General features: G+C 37.4%; 1 protein-coding gene across 2 annotated transcripts in view; it reads right to left on the bottom strand.

Moving 5' to 3' along the window:
- The window catches only part of mib2 (MIB E3 ubiquitin protein ligase 2), a 68,917-nt gene that overhangs the window by 16,668 nt on the left and 28,674 nt on the right, over positions 1-23,575 (bottom strand). For both annotated transcript variants that reach the window (XM_051117759.1, XM_051117758.1), the window contains exons 3-12: positions 23,391-23,562; positions 11,431-11,537; positions 9,043-9,237; positions 8,443-8,585; positions 6,831-6,938; positions 6,374-6,478; positions 4,882-5,044; positions 4,382-4,515; positions 1,955-2,103; positions 998-1,154 (exon numbers count right to left, since the gene is read on the bottom strand). In XM_051117759.1, the coding sequence (XP_050973716.1) occupies positions 998-1,154; positions 1,955-2,103; positions 4,382-4,515; positions 4,882-5,044; positions 6,374-6,478; positions 6,831-6,938; positions 8,443-8,585; positions 9,043-9,237; positions 11,431-11,537; positions 23,391-23,562 (1,433 nt within the window). The remainder of the gene's footprint in view (positions 1-997; positions 1,155-1,954; positions 2,104-4,381; positions 4,516-4,881; positions 5,045-6,373; positions 6,479-6,830; positions 6,939-8,442; positions 8,586-9,042; positions 9,238-11,430; positions 11,538-23,390; positions 23,563-23,575) is intronic.

Raw genomic sequence — 23,575 nt, forward strand, 5'->3', positions numbered from 1 at the left:
CACCCAAGGAAGAAGGGTCTTATCTAGCGAAACGATCGTTATTTTCATTTTAAAAAAAAATACAATTTAAATACTTTTAATCTCAAACGCTTGTCTTGTCTTACTCTCCCTGAACTCGGTGTATTCTGGTTCAAGACAGTTAGGGTATGTCGAAAAACTCCAATCATATTTTCTCCCTCAACTTCAAAAATCATTTCAGAATCATCCTACATCACTGCAGAAGTACCGACACAGTCTTTACAAAGTGAACATGCAAAGAAGATCAAACACCCTTAACAAAAAAGGTAAAACAGTGATATAGGACGATTTTGAAGTTGAGGGAGAACATGAGATGGGAGTTTTTCGACACACACTAACTGTCATGAACCGGAACAAAAACAGTCCAGACAGAGTAAGACAAGACCAGCGTTTGGCATTAAAAAGTATATAAATTGTATTATTTTTATTAAAATAACCGATCGTTTCACTAGATAAGATCCTTCTTCCTCAGTTGGGATCATTTACAGCCACATGCACAGCCTGCATTTTGGAAGTTCAAAATCGGGGCACCATATCAGTCCATTATATGGAGAAAAATGCTGAAATAATTTCTTTACGACTGAAAAAAGAAAGACACAAACATTGTGGATGACAAGGGGGTGAGTAAATTATTTGTAAATTGTTGTTCTGGAAGTGGACTTCTTCTTTAATGGCTCTGTACATTTGTTCCAACTTGTTTATTTAGCATTTAAAAAAAAAAATTAAAACTACTTTTAGCAGATTTTGTGTTTTTCGGATCAGGAGAAAGAATGCTGCTCTTAAGAACTGTGCATTTACTGAAAACATATTTGTATGAGTTATAAGTTTAGCATGTACATGATGATAATTCATTATTTATTGTACTATTAATGGAAATAAAGAGAAACAGATCACTGATCCACTTCCTTAAGCACTCAAATACCCAGGCTAATAAGCTTTACTGAGGCATGAGGCATGAGGCATGTGTCTTCTGTCTAACCTGCAGGTTGACGTCTGCTGAGTGTTCCGTCAACACTCTCACCACGTCCGTGAAGCCTTTATTGACAGCGATGTGCAGCGCTGTACACATGGAGTTATTCAGCAGGTTCACATTGGCTCCTTTACTGAGCAGTAAGCGTGCGATTTCTGCCTGATTCCTGCACACACAGCATACAAAACACATATCAGACACACACAAACACAGAGCACAGTGGAAAAGAACTTAGAGTCAACGTGATTTAGAAGAATACAGTGCATGAGTAAATTACAAATAAATCAAGACAAAGTATACAATTACGGCCTACAATACTGAATGTACTACTGACACACGCTATAGTCATCACAATAATCATTAACAAAAAAAACTGGACTTGACAGTGGTAAATGTATCATATAGTGCAGTGGATCAGGGCAAACACAGCACATCAAGCAGTGACCTAACACAGTAGCAAGTGTTTATTGTAAAAAATTCAATTGTCACGCTTCATACTCACAAAACTGAACAAAAATGGCCAGCGAGTTAGCGAGTTATAGCCAGATATCAAACTCGTGTGAGGAGCTAGTAATCAGTCAGAACAGAACTAGATAATACCACTGTGGCCTGGTTCTGTTCTAAATGTATACACATGGTGTAGCCCTGGCATGGTGCGTTTTCTGAGAAACAAAGGGATGCTTGAATTTAATCCTTTAAGTAATCAATTACAGTGAAGATTAGATCTCAACTTCGCAGAAAGCCACTCTGGGCACAATTAAAACTGCATTTTTACATGCTTAACATCTCTGAAGTGTGCCTTCATGGTAATGGGTTAAATACAGTTTACTAAAGACTGGCAGACTACAACACTGCTGTTTCCTCAGAACGTCCTGCATCTAGTATTTGGTAAAGTGCATAAGGCCTGTTCTTATAAGTGTAAGTTATAACCAGTTCTGGAGGGCTGGAACAAGCATCGGTGCTTACCCGAACGCTGTGTAGTGTAGCGCAGCGTCTCCGTCCTCATCTTTAGCTTCAATGCTGCTGTTGGCCTGGAGGAGAACCTTCACCACCTCCACGTGGCCCTGATGGGCGGCCACCTGCAAAGCCGTCTTCCCCTGGTTCTTAATATCCACCTGAAGACAATCACAGACTTCTGCAAAGACTTTCCTTGCCAAACAAGAAATAGCACAAAAGAAACCTTAAAGAAATAGCACAACCAAAAATGAGAATTTACTTATCCTTATTCCATTCAAGATTAGGAGTTCGTTTCTTCATCAGATTTGGGGAAATACGTCATTCCATCACTGTCTCACCAATGGATGAGTTGATGGATTTGTTTCTTACAAACATGCTTGTGGATTATTGTGACGTTTTTATTAGCGGTTTGGACTCTCATTCTGACGGCACCCATTCACTGGAGAGGATCCATTGGTGTGACAGTGATGGAATGACAAATTTCTACAAAACTATTCCTTTAAAGGAGAAGTCCACTTACAGAACAACAATTTACAAATAATTTACTCATCCCCTTGACATCCAAGATGTCTGTCTGTCTTTAGTCGTGAACAAAATAATGTTTTTTTGAGGAAAACATTTCAGGATTTTTCTCCATATAATGGACTGATATGGTGCCCCGATTTTGAACTTCCAAAATGTAGTTAAAATGCAGCTTCAAAGGACTTTAAACAATCCCAGCCGAGGAAGAAGGGTCTTATCTAGCAAAACAATTGTTCTTTTTTTTTTTCGGAAAAAAAAAAAGTATACTTTTTAAGCACAAAAGCTCATGTAGCACAGGCTCTGCGATGTGTGTCCACGACACTACGTACTACTGAATCAAGTCGAAAGGTCACGTGGAACTACAGACCCAGTGTTTACAAAGCGAACGCACAAAGACTAAGGAAGCGCAAGTAAGTCAAATGCTGTTTACAAACAAAAAGGTACAACGATGTCGGACGATTCTGAAGTTGTAGGAAAAAAAAAGATGGAGTTTTTCATCATACTCTACCTTTCTGAGCCGGAGTACACAGATAATGAATTTATAAGTGATTCGTAGTGCCGTGGACGCGTTTACAACCTCATTTGGGATCATTTGAAGCTGCATTTAAACCACATTTTGGAAGTTCAAAATCGAGGCACCATATCAGTCCATTATATGGAGAAAAATCCTGAAATGTTTTCCTCAAAAAACATAATTTCTTCACAACTGAAGACAGAAAGCCATGAACATCTTGGATGACAAGGGGGTGAGTAAATTATTTGTAAATTGTTGTTCTGGAAGTGGAGTTCACCTTTAACTTATCTCCCACATGATCTACGGTATGCAACAATACAGTTAGTTCACGGTTCAATACGTACTTTGGTTTTTAACCACGGTTGTCGGTTCGGTTCTGTAGCTTGCCACATCAGTGTGTTTTTTTTTGTTGTTGTTTTTTTGCATTTAATTAACAACAAAATACTCCTGTAAACCTCTGTACATTGGAAAAAGCGTGGATTATTATATGCCTGCTTAATATTTCTTTTGGGAGAGATATTATTTTTCCAATTTTTACGCAAAATAGGATGGGTTTCATTCATACTGGACGCCAGAGGGCATAAAGGATAAAGGTATTGCTATTGCTGTAACTGAATAAAAACAAGATATAACGTTAAACGTTTTGAATAATGAAATGTAAGGACAATAAACACTCGTCTGCAATAATATATGGTTTATCTGTGTTCTTCAAGCCATCTCGGGTATTTTCATAATGATTAAGTATATTTGTAAACCACTGCTAATGAACATACAGTATAGAATATACTGTCTGCCTCATTCTATGATAAGAAGCCACATAAGATCACAAAAGGAAGTTATTTCAAACACTCGACTGATGCTGTGAAGTAAATATAAGTTATAATGTTCTCTTTTGTTGGACAACAGGTTCAGAAAGGTTTATCATTGCATTTCATTAAAAGGGAAGATGCTCTGCGTGTGTTGCTTTTTTAAATATAAGCGGGGAGACTTTTCCTCATTTCAGCATGTGAAATCATGGGCACACACACAGCAAATTTTGAGAGAAATAAAACAAGTACATTATTTAAATGCAAAACCGAAAAACCACAATTCACAAATGCGTATTGAAACATGGATGTCGTACTGAACGGTTCAGTATTATATTGAGTATTGTGACATCGCTAGTCTCTAGTGCAGTGCAGCTCTTACAGAAAGGATGCTTTTATCTCGAGAAGGCAGATAAACAGCTGAGCACTGCTGGCCAGCGTCAGCCCGTCTCTAGTGGCTGTGTGTTTATAAAGGGAAAGGCTATAACCCTTCGGACAGAGACACCAGAAATAACTTGAAATGTCTGGAGATTCCCTCCCTTAGGATAACGCATGGAAACAAAATGCGATTTCTTTCAACTATGAGGCACTAACCTTGTCAGGGTATTTTTGCACCAGTTCACGCACTTTAACGGCGTTCCCGTGAGCCGCCTCGATAACCAGCCGGCCTGGATGATCCTGCTCCGTGGACTGAGAGAGCAGCTTCTCCAGGACTGAAATGACCGTACCTGAACGACAGAAAAGGAAAGAGATGTTTTAATTCTGTGTTCAGAAAAGGGTTCAATGTACCCAAATGTTACTGTCCCACAGTTCAAACCCTCTAAACCAGTCAGAATGAGTCAAAATGTCACCATGCATCAAGACACAAACATCACAAACAATCCACTTGCACAGCGTGTGAAAGAGAGAAAGAGAGAGAGATACACTAAGCGCTGAAACGAGAAAAACAAGTGTTGGCATCATGCAGGAAAATGTGAAGAGAACAGAAGTCATGCTTACTTTCTCTTTTATCTTCATGAGAAAGTCAAATAAAAATGATTGTTATCATTATGTAATTATGATCAGGGTGGACAGTACTTCCTGTGAACTCTTACTTCCTGATTCGCTGGAGTTCTCAGCAGTCATCAGATTGGCGTCGACCTCTCCAGGCTGGGCAGAGAGACACGCGGGGTTAAAGGTCCACGTCTGACCTCCGAAAGCCACGCGCAAGTCACCGTCTGCATACACCTTTAAAACCTTCCCGACCTGACCCAACGCCTGACAATAAACACACACACACACACACACGCTCGTCACATGAACACCTAAGCATCAGATGACAAGGTGTTAAATGAATGAATAGTGCTGTCAGAATTACTGTAGTCACCATCAATATCACACATTTCAACAAAAGAAAAACTACTTCAAAATGTATAATTATACAATTATAAAAGTTAATTTATAAAAGCACTGATTTAAAATAATTCTAAAATACTAATCAAAATAGTTAAATACAATTAGTAAATTACAACAAAGTTTAATATCAGTTGGCTCTTTTTAGTGAATCAAACTTACTGTTACATTGTTAGGCTTATGAACCTTAAATCTGTGTAGTTACTGCCTGATCATTTATGAAGAATGAAATATGGCACCACACTTCTTCTTTAATGTTGTATTATTTAGTATCCAGTGTATAGGGAAAATTATTGCATCTCTTTAAAAAAGATCACTAAAAAGTCTATAAACACATCTTTTATAGACAGACATAAGCCTTTTTAAAGGAGAAGTTCACTTCCAGAACAAAAATTTACAGATAATTTACCCCCTTGTCATCCAAGATGTTTGTGTCTTTTGTTCTTCAGTCGATAAGAAATTATGTTTTTTGAGGAAAATATTTCAGGATTTCTCTCCATATAGTGGACTTCAATGGTGCTTCCAAAATGTAGTTTTAAATGCAGCTTCAAAGGCTCTAAACAATCCCAGCTGAGGAAGAAGGGTCTTATCTAGCAAAACGATTGGTTATTTCAAAACAAATTGAAAATTTATATACTTTTTAAGCTCAAATGCTCATCTTGTCTCGTCTCTACAATGCGCATGCGTACCGTGTGTAATCCGGGTCAGTGCAGTTAGGATATGTTGAGAAACATTTTGCTAGATAAGACCCTTCTTTCTAGGCTGGATCATTCAGAGCTGTTCAAAGCTGCATTTAAACTGCATTTTGAAAGTCCATTATATGGAGAAAATTCCTGATTTTGTTTCCTCAAGAAACATAATTTCTTATCGACTGAAGAAAGAAAGACATGAACATCTCGGATGACAAGGGGGTGAGTACATTATCTGTAAATGTTTGTTCTGGAGGTGGACTTCTCCTTTAAAGGCTATTTAGTACATTGCTGTAATTCTGTCATGATTTGGCAATGGAATTGCCTTTCTATTTTTAACATTTGCATTTTTCTCAAAACCTCTGCTCTTCCTGTTTTTTGTTTAAAACCAGTCACAAAAACACTCGGGAACTTAGTTTATTTTTAGTTTATTTACTGGCACAAATAAATGTGGTTTTCACTCCGAGACGTTGCAGAGTAAAGTGTGTGCTGCGGAGGAACCTACTGGAGCCATGCTGTCTGTCCACTCTCCATGGCCAACCTGAAGTCTCTTCACACTGTCAATGTCATCCAGCACCTTCACCAGCTCACCCACGGCAAACGTATTCACCTGCACACACATGAATGGAGAGGCCAGACTCTATTATAGGAGCACACACTTCCTGAAAGACGGATTAGTCAAAGTCGTCTGAAGCTTTAGCTAATCGTCAGCCCCGCACATAAGCAGACAGAAACAGGCACAGCCATCTATTTATGGCTCGCTTTTTTTACAAACAAAGGAGGCTTCGTGATACGGACGGTCTACGTATGAGCTTGAGCGTAACTAAATATATACAGCTCACAGTAAAAATAGACTGATGTACAGCCGGCCTGAACAAACATTTCACATGTGAGGACAACAGACGCGGCTTTCCTTTGAACACGTCGAGCCGTTTCTGTGTTTCTGTGAGGGATCTGCTTGCCTTGGTCAGAGCTCCGGGGTGGAAGGTCCAGCGGATGTTGTTACTGTACTGGACTCGTACGTCCCCGCGGTCTGTTATTCTGTGCACGGTGCCGATTCTGGAGATGTACTAGCCACACGAGAGAACATAAACACAGCAGAGTCAAATACAAACACTGATATCCACTGCAAAAACACTTTACAAAAAAAAAAGCATGTTAATAATTGTATTTTACTGAGGGAATCTCACTACAACTGTACAAAATTCACCAATATTACTTCAAAATCAAAATGAGTCAATAAGGACTTTTGGTCACACTTTATTTTAAGGTCCAGTTCTCACTATTAACAAACCATTAACTATGGCTTTTGCCTCAATAAACTCCTAATTTGCTGCTTATTAATAGTAAGTTTGTTAAGTTCAGGTATTGGGTAGGATTAGGGATGTAAAATATGGTCGTGCAAATAAACAGCCAATATGATAATAACAGGCATGCTAATAAGTAACTAGTTAATAGTGATAGTTGATTGTTCCCTATACTAAAGTGTTACTGGATTTTTTTCAGCATCTTTTTTTTTTTTTTTTTTTTTTTTTGCATTGTTATTACACCCCAAACACTCCTTGAAAAATTAAGGATATATTATATCATATAAAACACATTTGAAAAGTGCACCTGAAATTTTGGGAAAAAAAACCAACAGAAAACACAGTTTCCTATAATTTACCTAGACTTTGGTAGCTCAGAATAGTCTAATCTGTCACAATAATAATGATATATTTTTTTTATAGAACATTATGAAACATTAATTTTTACATTTTCATTAATACCGCTTTACAATAAGGTCACTATTTCATGTTAGTTATTGCATTAAATAATATTACCTAACAAGGAGCAATAAAAAAAACAGTATTTTTAATTTTTATTAACGATAGTTACTAATCAAACATTCACTGTTGATTTATGTCAGCTCAGGTCCATTAACATTACAATTAAAAAAAGTATTTTTCATTGTTGCTCCATGTTAACTAATGTACTTAACTAATGCCATCAAATGGAGGCTCATTGTAAAGTGTTGCCTTTACATGTATACTGTAGTTGTATTGCAATATTGCAATATATTACTGTCTTACTGTCACATTAATTAACTCAAGCACTGAAACTACTATTAATGATAACAATAATATACCGGACTGAGACACTACCACAACATAAGTCCAATTTAAAGACTTTTCACTGTTCAATTTGGGTTGGAGCTTTTCATTTTGCTCTAAGTGCACCAGATTAATGCATTCCACTTTAAAATGTACTAAATGTTCTTACCAGGAGGTGTATATATAACATTTTGTTTTGAGTTACAGTAAACCACCAGAGGAACACTCAGAAGACACTGAACTTTTATAATCTGAGGTGTTTCTAAATTAAATGAAACAATCCGTCAAGGTTATCGTGCTGACCTTCATGACCTTGATGACATCAACAAAGAAGTTATTTCAGTGTGGAGAAAGGTAATAACTTTTATAATAATATAATTTCCAAAAGCAACCTTTTTTCTTTGAAATGAAGTGCACTGATAAAATCTTGCACAGCAAGACCAGGAACATTTTTTACAAAGTGAATACAAGTGATTTTCACCTCTGCCATTTTTGGGTTCCAGCCGCCGTGACCCTCCTGCATCTGTCTGAGGATGTCCACCTCCAGCAGACACTTGACCTTATCACCCTGCTGAAACGAGTGACTGTCTGCGCTCTCCTGCCGCTGCAGCTCTGCGTGCTCACCTACACACAACACACACACACACACACACACACCAGATAAAACAGCATCAAGCACCAGTGCTGGGGAGTAAAAATACCGTCGCTACTCTGGAGCAACATTTCTTAGCAGGCCACAATGTACCGCAACCAAACAGTACATTCAAATATCAGCATGACTGATAACAGTTCAATAAATCAGTTTGTACTGAAATGGTTCACTGATTCATCTGAGTCTGTGTCCTTTTACACTGTCTTTTTTATAGTGATATACATGATTATTGGAATATTTGCAACAATTCTACTACATAATACAATCGCAATAATTTTACTAAATAATAATATTATTAGTAAAATGTATTGCGTTATTGATGGTAAAAATGACAAATGTATGTGCTTGATCTTTGTATTTGTGGAAGGAAAATGATTTGTTCAATGCAAAAATAAATAATTGTTATGAGCTACAGGTCACTGCTCTTACCTAATTTGGGCAGATGTTCCTTATAGTAGTATCCTCCCTGCACATCAGACACGTATTTGAGATCCACCTTGCCCTTGTGGCCCATTCTGTAGACATTTGTGGTTCCGTTGGACCAGGTGACACTAGCCACACTACGCCCCGATTCCTGATCCCATCCGCGAATATCCACCACCTTCCCAACCTTCCCCTCACCTCCTGCTCACACATGCGCACACACACACACAGAAGCAGCACAGGGCAGGAGTCTCAGACCAGTGTCAGCCGCTTTGAAGGATATAAACTTCAGAGACGGGAGAAAAAGCATTTAAAAATTAACAAGCACACAATTTGTCTGAAAGAAATGAGAAATCAGATGACAGCAGGGTCAGAGTGCAAACAATTGTCTGAGAATTCCTGCGGTTTAATATGCTACATTTTGAGATGTGTTTATGGTGTTTAATACCTATGCAGAGACTGAAGTGACCTACAGCTGTGAGCACTGCTGAATGTGAAGCTAACATGTAGTGGTTTTGCATGAAAGACTTTAAATGCAAAGAAAACCACATTTTCATGGGATGTGATTTAAAAAAAAACAAAAAAAAAAAAACTTCAAATTGTCACAGTTTTTTTTCAATGCATGCCACAAAACTGGATCCTGCTTTTAGACCCTTAACATTACGTGAGCGTGTGAACAGAGCCAGAGCTGATGACATGTAGGGTGTGTGCCGTAGCTCATTGTGACCACATAGATGGGAAAGAAGAAAAAAAAAACAGTGGCTGTGAAGTGAACTGATACGAATAATCCACAAGCATAGTTGGAAAACATTGCTTTTGGGAGAAAACCAGGAGTGCCAGAACACTTACTGGAAGAACTTTACTGGACACTAGTGTGTAGCTTAAGTCTCCTCCTTACATGGAGTCACGTACAGTAAGTAAACAAAGTTACCGCACGTCTCATTAACATGAAGGGGAAGATAAGTGAGTAATGACTTGATCCACACACAAAACACAGTAAATCACGAATTTGAATTTTTGATGTTGATTTGCTTATATGGGTAACGGTCATAATTATTCTACTTCATGCAAATGGAATCAGTGTGAATGGATAAAAATATGCCTTCATGAAATGAATAACATCAACTCCAGGGAGCAAATACTGCCTGTTTCTGACAATGGATCAGAGTATATGAAACGCAACAACTAAAACACACCAATGCCAGTCATTTTCAGATCTAGTGTCACTTTTTCAATCAAATTAGGGTTGTGATATGTTCATATGAATACTTCACCTGAACAAAGCCAATATTTCACTTTTCACAATGAAAGGATACTCAAACAACAAGGGTACAGCAAAAAATACAGGCAAATACAGGTGAACACAGGTGAATCTCACAAAACCTGTCAAGATTTACCCCCAAATCACAAGACGAAATAAGCAATCATATTTTGCATAAAGAAAATCAAGTCTATTTTTTATGAACATTGTCAAGCCTAATCACAATATCTTGTTTGTAAAAAAAAATCCTAATGGTGCTAAAAGTAGGCTTATTTTTCTTTATGCAAAACATAGAAATGCAAAGGAAATGTCACAATCATCGTAATTATCTAAAAGCCTAAGAAAAGGTTTTAATTTCGTAATGGATTGATTTTGAGGTGAAATATGGATCTGGACACGTTCACAAGCTCTGTGAGATTCATCATCTCATCTGCTACAACATCTAATAACCACCATGACCAACTAACACACGTGCTCGGCAACAACTAACCAACACTAACGTCACAGAATATGTTTTCAGATCACACATTACACAGAGAAGCAGATTCAGAAACAAACCGCAGTGAGCGTCACTGTCTACAATGAACACCACATGGACATTTTGACTCATTCATCGTTAAAGTGATTAAACATTTTAAAATACAACCTTCGAATGAGAACACATGCTAATTTTTAAAGAAACAGCTCAACAGACACGATCCAGCACTCATCGTCTCTGCCATAAACTCTTCACATTTGACAGCTCGTATATTATCAACGTAAAAAACAACAGCAAAGTCACTTTTCAAATGAGTTTCTCATTGCTGTTTAGTTTCAGTCGTTTCAACCAGAATTTTCAGGTAAACCTAAAAAGCTTGACTGGTTTAAGGGCATTTAATTTGAATTCAAACTAAACTCTCCAGGATAAAAAATCTAAATGTCCATCCTAACAGTCCAACATGACACAAAATGAGAGACTTCAACTCTTCTAGTGGATGAAAATCAGGTTATGTGCTCTATAAGCTCTACAGATGCTGCACTGAACAGATCCAGAAGCTTCTTTAAGCCTTAAAGATGCTGTTGATGGAGATGAGAGCGGCTGAAACGGAAACAAACTACAGTATGTATCAGAGGTGTCAGCGAGTGTGTCTCACCGTCTTGGTTGCCCCAGTCCCAGTCGGGTCCCCGGACCACTTTCACACCCTGGAAGATTCCTTTCAGGATGATTCTGGACAGGTTCTGTCTTGGCGTCAAGCTCACTCTGAGGAAGAGAAAGAGTCAGTTATTAACCGGAGGAAACCTTCAGCCTTCCTTAACTCTATCATCTAATTAAGCTCGTTTCACAATGTTCCCTTCGTGAACTTTGTTTGTTTCACAAAAAAACAACAACGATGCACTGCAGAGTCTTTCATCATGACTGTTGCTAATACAAAATCTGCATTTAATATTAAATACTGAAATTGAGCTTAAATGAAATGAGTTTATGAATGAGATCAATTTCCTAAAACTAAATGAAACTCACACCCATAATTCCCAAATTACAATTTATTTGCATACTGTAGCCCTTTTCACAACACAAACAATCACAAAGAAGCTTAACTGATAGCAGCACTGGTTTTTGTAGAGCACAGCGACAAATTCACTTCTTATAGTGCATTGCAAGTCACTTTGATTTAAATCATCCTCCAAACGCATACATATAGAAACACAAAAGTAAAAGTAAACATTTGATCGGCCAGCAGCTAAAGACAGATGAGCGAGAGGTTTGTTTTCTTCAGCAAACAATGTCAAAATCACTGATTACACACTCACTGAGAGCGATGAGAAGATGCTTACAGTCAGTTACAGCTTACAGTGAATGTGCGCTCGAGGACGTCAGGCAGATTTCGTACAAGAACGGCATAACTGGAAACACATGCTCTCAATGCAGCTAATGACAGACAGCCTGTCTTGTGTCAACAGACTAAAGCAGCCTTGGGAGCTCTCAGGGAGCACGTTGCAAAACATCCTGGCGAGTGTCGTTCACAAAACGCAGCGGAATAACAGCACGTACCTTATAGTAAAGATCTGATCTGATCGGGGAGCAAAGGAACTGCCTATTCCCATAATTCATCCACAGGGTCAAGCATCAACGCTCGCTGCCCAGTTGGACCTTCTCCATCAACTCCAGCAGATTCATCCGTCGACAGACAGCAAAGTCAGATACCTCTGCTCTGCTTTGATTTCTCTTCAAACAGCTCTCATTTTCTCTTAAGGTTAGCCCTACAGAGCAGTCCGTCCTTACGCGCGGTCTCTCGCCGTATGGCACCACCTGTCCGGCTCGAAGGCTTAAAACGCAATCAGGATAAATCTCTAAGCGGGCCGTGGCTGCTGCATCTCAGGTGTGTGTCTAAGATCAAAGGTAAGACGTAATCCACAGACTGTCTGCGTGCCGCTGTTTATGCCCACGCAACAGAGACGGACTATTTATAAACTTTAAGAGACATTTCTCTCTGCTCCAACAACATTAATTCAAATATGTCATCTTAAATAACACTAGCTGCCAATGGTTGCACTACTTTTAAACTGTGGGTTGATTTCTTTCCTGTGGGATATTAAAAGTTTGACATTCTCAATAAACTGTACTTGATGGAAAAGATACAACTGTGCTGAATGATGAGTTTTGTTGAAGGAGCCATTCAGCTTTCTCTTACTATTTATTGACTTTCAAGTTACAATTGTGTATGAACTGTAAAAGAAAGAAATAAAAAAATACGTATTTTTGGGAGAGGCATATTATGAGGTTTGATATTTTTGGCAATATTGGGTTCATTGGGCTAGTTTTGCTTTACATTTTTTTTTTTTTTTTTTTTTTTTTTTTAATGAAACATGAGTGGAATTTCCAAGCAAACCTAAATCACAAAAAGAGGTTTATGGTTTGAGTTTGTTATGAAACAACAGATCTAGAGTTCAATTATTGATAATGGTTCTTATGACCAATGTTGAAAACAGTTCTTGCTACTTAACATTTCTGTGGAAACTTTTTTTTTAGGATTCTTTAATGAATAGAAATCTCACTGAAGAAATCTTTTAAATTACTAAAATATAATAAACAATGTTGATTTTGCCAGGCATTTTTGATTTAGTCTTAGTCTTTATCTTGAGACTAAAATGTTTAATAGCCTTAGTCACATTTAAGTCATCTGAGTCTTTCATAGTTTTTGTCTAGTTTTAGTCGACGAAAAGTCATTGCATTTTTGTCAGCTTTTAGTCATTACTTTTAGTCAAACTGAAGTTACCAGCATTTATTTGGTAGCTATTTTAGTCTTCAAACTAAAATAATTATTAATTCTTTAGACAAAAATCAAAGCTTATGATAAATTTGAATCAAGGATTGAATTTGGGAAAACTTGAATAAATTATGACAATTTTCATTTTTGGGTGAACTATCCCTTTAACAGTATGGAAAAAGGAGTACTTATTATTGTACTTGTATTAGCATATTAAAATGATTTCTGAAGGATCATGTGACACTGAAGACTGGAGTAATGATGCTGAAAAATCAGCTTTGATCACAGCAATCAATTATATTTTAACAGATATTTATACAGAGAACAGCTATTTAAAAAAAAATAATTTTTATTGTATTTTTCATTAAACATATGCAGTCTGCGTGAGCAGAAAAGACCTCTTTCAAAAACATGAAAAAATCTTAATTATTCAAGACTTTTGGCCAACCAATTTCATCCTTTACCCAGCAAACACAGAACATTCCTCTAAAGTTTTTGGTTTCCGTTTGGTTTTTTTTTTTTTTTCACATTAGGGCAACGTTCTTTTTAGGTTATATTTTTTTGCAACCATAAAACAACGTTCCCAGAACACTGCATGGTGGTTATTATTATTATTTTTTTTTTTACAACCATGAAATTGTCACGTTTCAGGCAGGAACAGACGAACAACGACGTAGTGAAACGAACAGTCTTTAATAATCCACAAGGAAACACTGGAACACAGGGTGGTAACATCAAGGTCTGACAAGGCAATAGGGAAAACACACGCTATATATACACACAGACTGATTACAAACACAGGTGCAGACAATGAGGGAGAAACCAAAACACACAGAGCTGCAGGGGGAAATGATGGGAGAAACCAACTAAAAAGTCCAGGGGTGTGACAGAAATAACATTCCCAGAACATTCCCTAAGGGTTATCCTCAGGTTGTTTTTATAACCCTGAAAAAATCTTGCCAATGAAAACGTTACAGATGTTATTGTGTAATGACCTATACAGAGCCCTGAAATTCGTTTAATGCAGCAGAAGTTAGATCAATCAAAACACATTTTAAATAATTATATTAAGCCAGGATTAAGCATAGAGGGATACCAAAAATCATAAATTGATGGGTTTGTTTCATTTTCATTTACTGCACGCCTCTGATCTGCAAGTGTTTTTTCCAGCATGTGTTTGCACTTGTCTTTAGGGTTGGTTACCGAAACCCGGTGCCAATACGGCACCGGTACCCATGTGACCGGTATGTACCGGACCGAATCAGAACGCGAATTTCGGTGCCTCATTTCGGTGCCACTTAAATGCCCGAACTGTCGATTGAAGTATTTGTCTTCTGGTGCTGTGACACGGATGTAGAAGCATTGATTCATCAACATGCATGATCGCTAGTTAAATTTAAATACTGCATTCATGGGGTGTCAGAATGATCAGAAAATTTATTTACTGAATGAGAAAACTCACGTGAACGTCGGAAAGCTTTGATGATAGAAATCCAAGACATCTTTGTAGTTACTATCCATTTTCACATTTCGAATTAAAAGCACAAATCGTCTGGAAATGAGACCATCCGAGAAGCGCGTGAATGCTGCAGCTATCGTTACACTTGCTCTGACTGCAGCAGGTGGTTTGCTGTTAGCTTAGCAAGCTACATTAAACGCGTCTAACTTAAAATGCCAAAAACGAAACATTCTAAAGTGCGGCTATATTTCACGAGAAATGATTCAGACACTGCGACGTGCAGCAAATGTTTTACAGCAGTTGCGTGTGAAAGGGAAAACGTGTCAAACCTAATGAAACATTTGATGGTATGTGGAATAAAGTTGAAAGCAGAGGGATGCACCGTGTTTGACAGTTTGCAGACATCAGCTGGAGAGGTGTCGTATTTTGCCAGAGACGGCAAATATGTGATGCGATCTAGGAAAACCCAACACATGGTGAAATTTTACCTTTTTTAGGTTTTGACACCATATGAAAGCTGAGTTCAGGCCCCTTTCCAAATCTTTTATTTTTTACATAACCTACGTTATGGCGATCTTAGGTTGGCTGATAGCGATGATTTTCAGGAATGGGATTTTGAGAAAAACGGCTTTAAAGTGAGACGGGTTTCACTTTCACTTTACGGGTTTAACGAGGGCTGTCTGTCAAGTTAGGAGCGCTACTGCATCATTACACAAACAGACTAACGTTTGTTTTCCGCTGATCACCCATTTTATGTTTAGTAAATAATGCAGCCTACCTTGTAGTAAAAGCGATTATTTACAGTCTGTAAATAAATTTACAGACTGTCATCGGACGACTCCTCTTTAGTAACTTCATCATCCGATCCTTCATCTATGGATGTGAAATAGCCCGTAACATCATTTAGGGCACTGACATCACCAAAACTGAGCAGATTGAGACGAGTAAGATCAGTTAAGCGAGCAGCTGCAGTACTTCAGACGGCGTTGTTGTGCTCCGCCATCTCACGATATTAAAATAAATAAATAAATACATAAATAAATAAATAACTTTGCTTGCCGTACTTTACACAGGACTGGTGGAGAATGTGAACTGATACGCCTTTACTAAATATGTTACGTGGTTTATTTTGATAGGTTAACTGTTTCTGTGGAGTTAAGGGAAAGCACCTCTGCAGCGCGTTCTTAACATAGGAGAAAGACAGTCATTTCTGCTTGCTGCAATAAATGTCTATTTTTCTGCACTAAACAAGTGAATTTTGAAGAGATATTTTCAGAGATGATAGACAAGATGTTATAGAATAATAAAACGAATTTCCTGAAAACGTCCCACCGTGACATCCGACGGGTTTTCCCAGATCTCATCACATATAGTCATATTTCTGCAAAAGAACTGCTGAAATTTTAAGCTGTTAAATTATTGTAGTTGGGTTAGGTGGCTTTAGGTTTTATTGTTGCTGCATTTTGCATTGACTTAATAATGTATAGTACTACTTATTTTTTTTTTTTTTTTTTACTTTTAATACATTGTTCAATTTAAAGAACTTTTTTGTCCAATAAAAATATATTCTTGTGTCATCCACCACTTTGTGGCTTTTTTAAAAGTATCGGTTCAGGCACCGTTTTGGCACCGGTACCGTTTTATAAGTATCGATTTGGCACCGGTATCGAAAAAACCCCAAACGATACCCAACCCTACTTGTCTTCCACAGAGAGCCATGTACTCGTGGAATTTAAAGGGGTCATCGAATACCCATTTTGCCCAGTTGATATGATTTAGGGTCTTAATGAAAAGTCTATAATATACTTTGGTTAAAAAATTCTCAATGGTTGTGTAAAACAACACCATTTTTACCTTGTCAAAATCAGCTCTGCAAAATTCAACCATGTTCTGGTCGAGGCTGCTTTAAATGTTAATGAGCTCTGCTCGCCCCGCCCCTCTCTTCTCTCTGTGGAGTGACGAGCCTGTTTACTTTAGCCGCATTAATGTTCAAACAACATGTCAAAGTGAACTTTGCATCCGATGACCCTTTTAAAAGTTAACGCTCATTTTGTTTTAATGGCTTTGTTTATCAATCACTTCATGAATGATTACTTAAACTTAATATTGTTAAGAGAGTATATATGATTCTGGAGGGATCTGACATGCCTAACCGAAGAGAACATGATGTTAGGCGAGTTTTTATTTACAGATCAAAAAAAAGAATGGCCGCTGTACAAACTGTACACTTCAGTGGTAAGAAAAGAATGTACTGAGGTCCTATTTTAAGTCAAGTAATCTTTTATTCTTTCGTACCTGTGAATAAATAAAACTATACATTGTGTTGAAGTCATTTTTATTTGGTGCTGAAGAAATGCAAAATCTGGGTATCCCGTGGTCTTAGATTAATGGACAGATTTAATCTTATTTAATCCTAAATATGATGGTTGATGTGCTCAAATTATTTTTATTACAATACAATAAAAAAAATAATAATATGATATGGTTTTCATAATACTGATTAGACATCCATACAGATCATTTTCATGCCGCTTATACTATGCCGGGTCGTGAGTGTGCTGGATGATTAATGACCTACAGCAGGGTGATCACATCGAAGTAAAGAGGTTAGGGAAATGTTATAATAACATTATGGGAACATTAAAACTCGTTACACAAACTAAAAACTAATGCTCTGTTTCCACTAAGAAAACATTCCTGGCAAAAACTAACCTTAACGAAATAACGTTCAGGGAATGGTTATAACGTTAGGGGAACATTAGCTTAACACTAAAATAATGTTTTGAACCAAAAACTAACAATAAGAAAACTTTCCTGGCTAACCAAAAACAAACCATAAAAAACAATGTTTTGGGAACCAAAAATTGTTAGCTGGGTTAGGAGTCACTAGAAAATAGTTTCCGTAAAGTCCGTTCTGTGAATTAGTATCATTTATTTGCACATGGCATTGCTTTAATCATGTGTTATCAGTGCAGTGAGTGATATACTGTGTCTCAGCTGAATCTTTGGTGATATTGCTTTACTGTATGTCCAACAGCAGTCAGAGATCAAGGTCAGCCCTTTTTTAGCCTGTTGACATAGAAACTTGAATAATCCACTGCGATGTCGTCACACACACACACACACACACACATACACACACACACACACAGAGGACTGAAAACACCATGTCAAAAACCAATTCAGCCAGCAGTCTCTGCATTTCCATTTCCTCAGCGTTGGCATACGTTTCGTCTGTAATTACAAGCTATTTTTACAACAACACCTCAAGTTACAGCAACAACACATCCTTATATTTAATTAAGATTTCACTGAATATCACAAAATTAATGTAACAAGCTGCACAATTTTGCAGTATCATTCATATTTGATGCAAGCTGTTTGCTAATGTTTGATTCTTAGGGTCAGGAGTTGGTCTTGAATGTCATAACCAATAAAAGCTTAGCCAGCATGAGAGATACATGATACATGAGAGGTTCATCATCTACAACATCTGCATGAGACTGATATATAACGACAGAGCAAATCAATATCAAACATCATAAAAAGTTGTTGATGTTACTGTGAGAAAGACCCGCCGACCTCTTCAGATGCGGGCTGACGTACTGCAACACTGTCCGTGTTTGACACGAGAAAGATTACAGAACACAACGTGACAGAAGCTAACTAGTTAGCTGATTAACAAGTTAGGCTGTTTTGTTTCTTGTCTTGGTGAACATATGGGAGGCCATATGCTGAACTCTGTCCTAACACAAAACCCACATGTTACCTCCGATTGCACATGACCTCTGACAGAGAGCTGCTTCATATGTGATCAGCATCCAGCAGGAATATCACTCATCTGTCCTCGAGTTCAAAACTCTGTGCCTAATAAGTATCGAGCTGTGAGCGTTTGTCACTGAAGGCTGTGTGAGGCTGTGAGGTTTGTGCTCCAGAAATCCTGTATGAAGTGTGATCAGAGAGATGCTGAAGCAGAGCGAACACAATACAAAAGACTCACACATACTGACATCCTACCTCAACCAGTCTGGACCAATGCCATAGCCAGCTGGCCACTAGGTGTGCAACGGATCGCGGTTGATCCGTGATCCATGCGGATCACGACCCACAGTTTGGAATCCACGTGACCCGCGGATTAACTCATTTTTAAAACTTGTAGATTGCAGTGTTTCCCCTGCCATTATATTAGGGGGGCAGCCCACTCCCCCAAGGACAGCCCCCGCCCCCCCTTGAAGGTCAAATAAACTTTATTTTCTATATAGCGCCAGATCAGAACAGATGTCATTTAAGGTTACCTTTCCTATAGAACAGGTCTATACCTTGTTCTTTTATTAAACAAATGAGATAGCCTTATGTTATTTATCTAACGTTACGTTACGTGGTCACGCGTCTACAATTTCTCCTCCGCTAAAACGTGGATGGGATTGCGGAGTCCATTTATGAAAACAGATTTACTCTATAGCACGGGATGCCACAGAATTCGTCAATTTTTGGACTAATAAATCAAAAGTAGGTCTCACTTAATTCGAATCACGATATGGACTAGTGTCTGTGAATATTAAAAACACAAAAAGACGGTTTAAATATGAATCCTCCATGTTCTGTTTGGCTCTGTATGAATTAATGGCGGAGACACGGTTTTGTTTACTACACAAATACTGAAGCACACGTGACGCTCGCAGTTATTTTCGGCCTCTGCGTCTCATTATATGACGACATAAACGCATAAACTTAATCTCCAGAACTGCTGTAAGAGTCACTTTGTGTAAATTTTACGGGTCATTTGAGAAAATTAGCATCATATCATAGTGTATACACACAAAAACTAACCGGCAACCTGTCAAAATAAAAGTAATGTTTAACATGTAACAGAAATGTATTAGTCTTGTATTACTTTTGTACAGTATAATGTAGGTGTTTATATTCCCATTTCTGGCAAATTTAAATAAAACAACTAAATGCAGAAATTATAATAATCACAGAAATAACAGAAAAAAAATGTTTGTTTGGCAGCAAATAAAAGGGTTTAATTTTCATTTCATTAAAAATATATAAATGTTTAATGCCTGTATTTGATTATCAGAAAAATTAAAACACAAGAATTTCTAAAAAGAGAAAAAAAAAAAAAGATTGTAGGGCCATATTGTTTAAAATGTTGAAATTAAGATTTTTCAACTTATTTTTTATATAAATGTTTGTTATTATACAGAGAGTAATGTACCAAAAAAAAGTACCGTCCTGTACCGTACCGTACCCCCCGCAAATTTGTCATTATAAGGTTTGGTCTGTTTTCAGGTCTCAGGTTGTTTTTCAACTGCTGCACTGAAGTATTGAAGTATTGAAAATTTTATTTTAAAATTGTATTTATTCAGCTGGTTATTTCTTGATTTTATTTTTGTATTTTATTTTATTTAAGTTATTTTTGATAAAACCAAAAGTTTCTTGCCATACTGTTCTTGTAATAAATGGAAAGCAAATTACATTTGACTCCTCCCCTTTTTTGCTGATCCGAAAACGGTCCGATCCATGACTCAAAAACCGTGAGTGATCCGAACCGTGAGTTTTGTAATCCGTTGCATCGCTACTGGCCACAATGTAAAAATCATACCATGCATTACTTTCGAGCAGCTTTTTATATGCAGACTATTGTGGAAAAACTTTCCTAATGACTGTTATAGAAAAAACATCTGATTCTCTTTTCAAGTGGAAGTGTTTTCGCATTCATTTTCCCTCTGGATTACCAAAAAAATTCTGCAATTAAGCTGATTCAAACCAAACAGCCCCCACACAAATCCCAGTACAGAATAAATGACTGAGACTTTGCAAGATAGCCGTTCTAAAGTGACTGAAACCCTCCAACAGCAAGCTGTCCAGATGAAGGCCAAAAGCAGCCAGTGCAAGAGAAGTTGGTCGTTCCAAATCTGTGATTTCTAGAATATTTCATCTTTACAATGACACTAATGCATTCAAGTCCCCCAAAAATGCTGGTCATCCATCTAAGACAAATGCACGTGAAGACAGGATAATGCAGAGACTAGGGTTGTGCCGATAGACGACAGTATCGTGTATCGACGATAGAGATATCGCCTGTTGCTGATGCCTTTGACGATAGCAAGACGATTATTATTATTATCCGTCAAAAATAGACTAGGCGCCTAAATTTAGCGATGCAGTGCAGAGAGCAGCTTCTGGGGCGCTTCAGAAAATTGCTGCGAGGTGGCTGGTATAAACACAAGCAATGACAAGACTGGCCAGGACACCTCCATCGGGTGGCATTTAAATTTCTACAGGGGGCACAAATCACGGCGAACGGGAGGGAAAATCTTTAGTTGAAGGCTGTATTTTGTAAAACACTTCTACTAGCATGGTATAGTCACAACTAAAATTACTTAAAATTTTGAACAATGAAGAATACATTATTTCTAGAAAAATTAAGTGTTCATAAATTGTTCTCTAATTTTGATCTTCACTGTATTGATGCAGTGAAGTGCTGCATGGGTGCATTTGCGTAGCTGTAGATGTCTCTCTCTCTCTCTCTCTCTCTAGCAGTCTGTGTGTTATTGGCAGAGTAAAATGAGAGTTTGACACACACACACTCTCTCTCTCTCTCTCTCTCTCTCTCTCTCCTAAAGATGTCTGGCCTTTTTTAATTGTGTACTAAGACAAACAGCACAACTGAGGCAAGAGACTGGCTTGAATATTTCAAACACACACACAGAAACACAATGTAACTGAATTAAATCAGGCTTTACAAAACATATTTTTATTCTTGTCCTGTTATACTGTGTGTATAACAAGAAAATCATCACCTTTCAGATGAAATACAGCTTCAGTTACGCATGGAGAAAAAAAAACTTTTTAACTAGTATTTATTTTTCTTCATTTCCAGTAAAAATATCCTTAAAACTAAATAAATTTACTTGAGAAGCAAGACTGCACATACATGAGTTATGTATGTTTCACAAGTTACATCATTATATATCTATTAGGGAAATAACCATATAAAAATCTCACAATATGATAATATCGCAATATGAAGTCTATGATACAATATTTACTGCAATATTAAAAAAAAAAAAAAAAAAAAAAAAAAAAAAAGACAAATGAAGACTAGCAAAAAATGAAAATTTTGTACCTTTTAAAGTTAAATTCTTCTAATCTAATACACTTTGAGGGTTCAAAATTAAGTGCTCCAACCCACGTTCCTAAGAAAAAGTCAGTGAATTGACTTGTACCTGAATTTTAAAGGGGACTTAACCCTCTTTTTAGCTGTGATATACTGCCTCAGTCTAAATTACATTCACACTGTTTTAGAAGCCAAACAAATTGGATTATAATAATAATAATTTTATATTACTGTTATTCCTATGACAGTAAGAGCCAAATATTGCAAAAAAAAAAATTGCACTGTAAAATAAATGAAAATGAATACTTCAAAGGTATATTAATTTTGCTTTACACTACGGCAGAGAAATGACAATACTTCTTTTCTTATTTCTACACCTGAAAGAGATATTTTGAATTTGGACTGCAGTAGCGTTACCCACCTAAACCGCTAGCTGTCAGCAATTCATACTGCACTTTTAAGTTTTATTTTGATGGAAATTGCAGTAGAGCTTTTATTTTGAAGGAAAACCCCAGCCTCAGTAAAAAACAGGCTTACAAAAACACTTCTCACTACAAATCTAGTGAAATGCTGTAATCATCTGCCACATAAATAAAGGATAACTGGTGTCCGTTGTGTTCCCAAACATGCGCTAAACTTACAGCACATGCAATAAATGAGTTCACTGTGTTTACTGTGAACTGAGCCGCTCTCAGGCGTGGAAAACACCAGATCACGAGCTGATCGCCTGAACGAAGTGCACAAATCTAAATACCTTTTATGTTAAAATATTTGTAATATGTTAGACCTATATCGTTTCGTATTGTCATGTGACCATGATAACTTATCGCAGTATCGAAATATCACAATATCGATATTGTTACATCCCTAATATCTATGCATCCTTGCACATATCAATGAGTATCAATGGTCAATGTGCTGAAATAACAGATAAAAACAGCTTAGCAGGGTTAGTGATTTTGTTCACTCTATCCTCATACATTTATCCTGGTGTTGTACACACATTTGTTTTGACAAACTGAAGGTCATGTTCGCCATCAATATTGTCAAAAGTATATTTCACACGGAATCTCTCTTTTGTCCTGCATTAGAAAAGAAAACAATGCTCATGCTTACTAATGTTTCTATGAGAGAATGAAAGCAGTGGGTTGACATTTAGACATCGCTAGCGGGAACACAGGGAGAGGATTACGGTTTAGTCATGCAGAGAAAAGACAGACAGAAAGAAGGAGGGATGGAGAGAGAGGGAGGAAAACTCACGGTTGCGAATGTGCCGTCTCATAGCGTTCGAAGGCGTGCGTCAGGTCGTGCTTGTTGTTCATGTAACACTGAGTGCACAGGTCGTAGTCGAAACACACCTTACACTTCCAGCGCATTCCCATAATGCCGTGCTTCTTGCAGCTGTCACAGATGATGTTTGAATGTCGGACACCTAAGAGGAAGAA

Source organism: Labeo rohita, chromosome 8 (genome assembly GCF_022985175.1).
Source record: "Labeo rohita strain BAU-BD-2019 chromosome 8, IGBB_LRoh.1.0, whole genome shotgun sequence".
Lineage (NCBI taxonomy): Eukaryota > Metazoa > Chordata > Actinopteri > Cypriniformes > Cyprinidae > Labeo > Labeo rohita.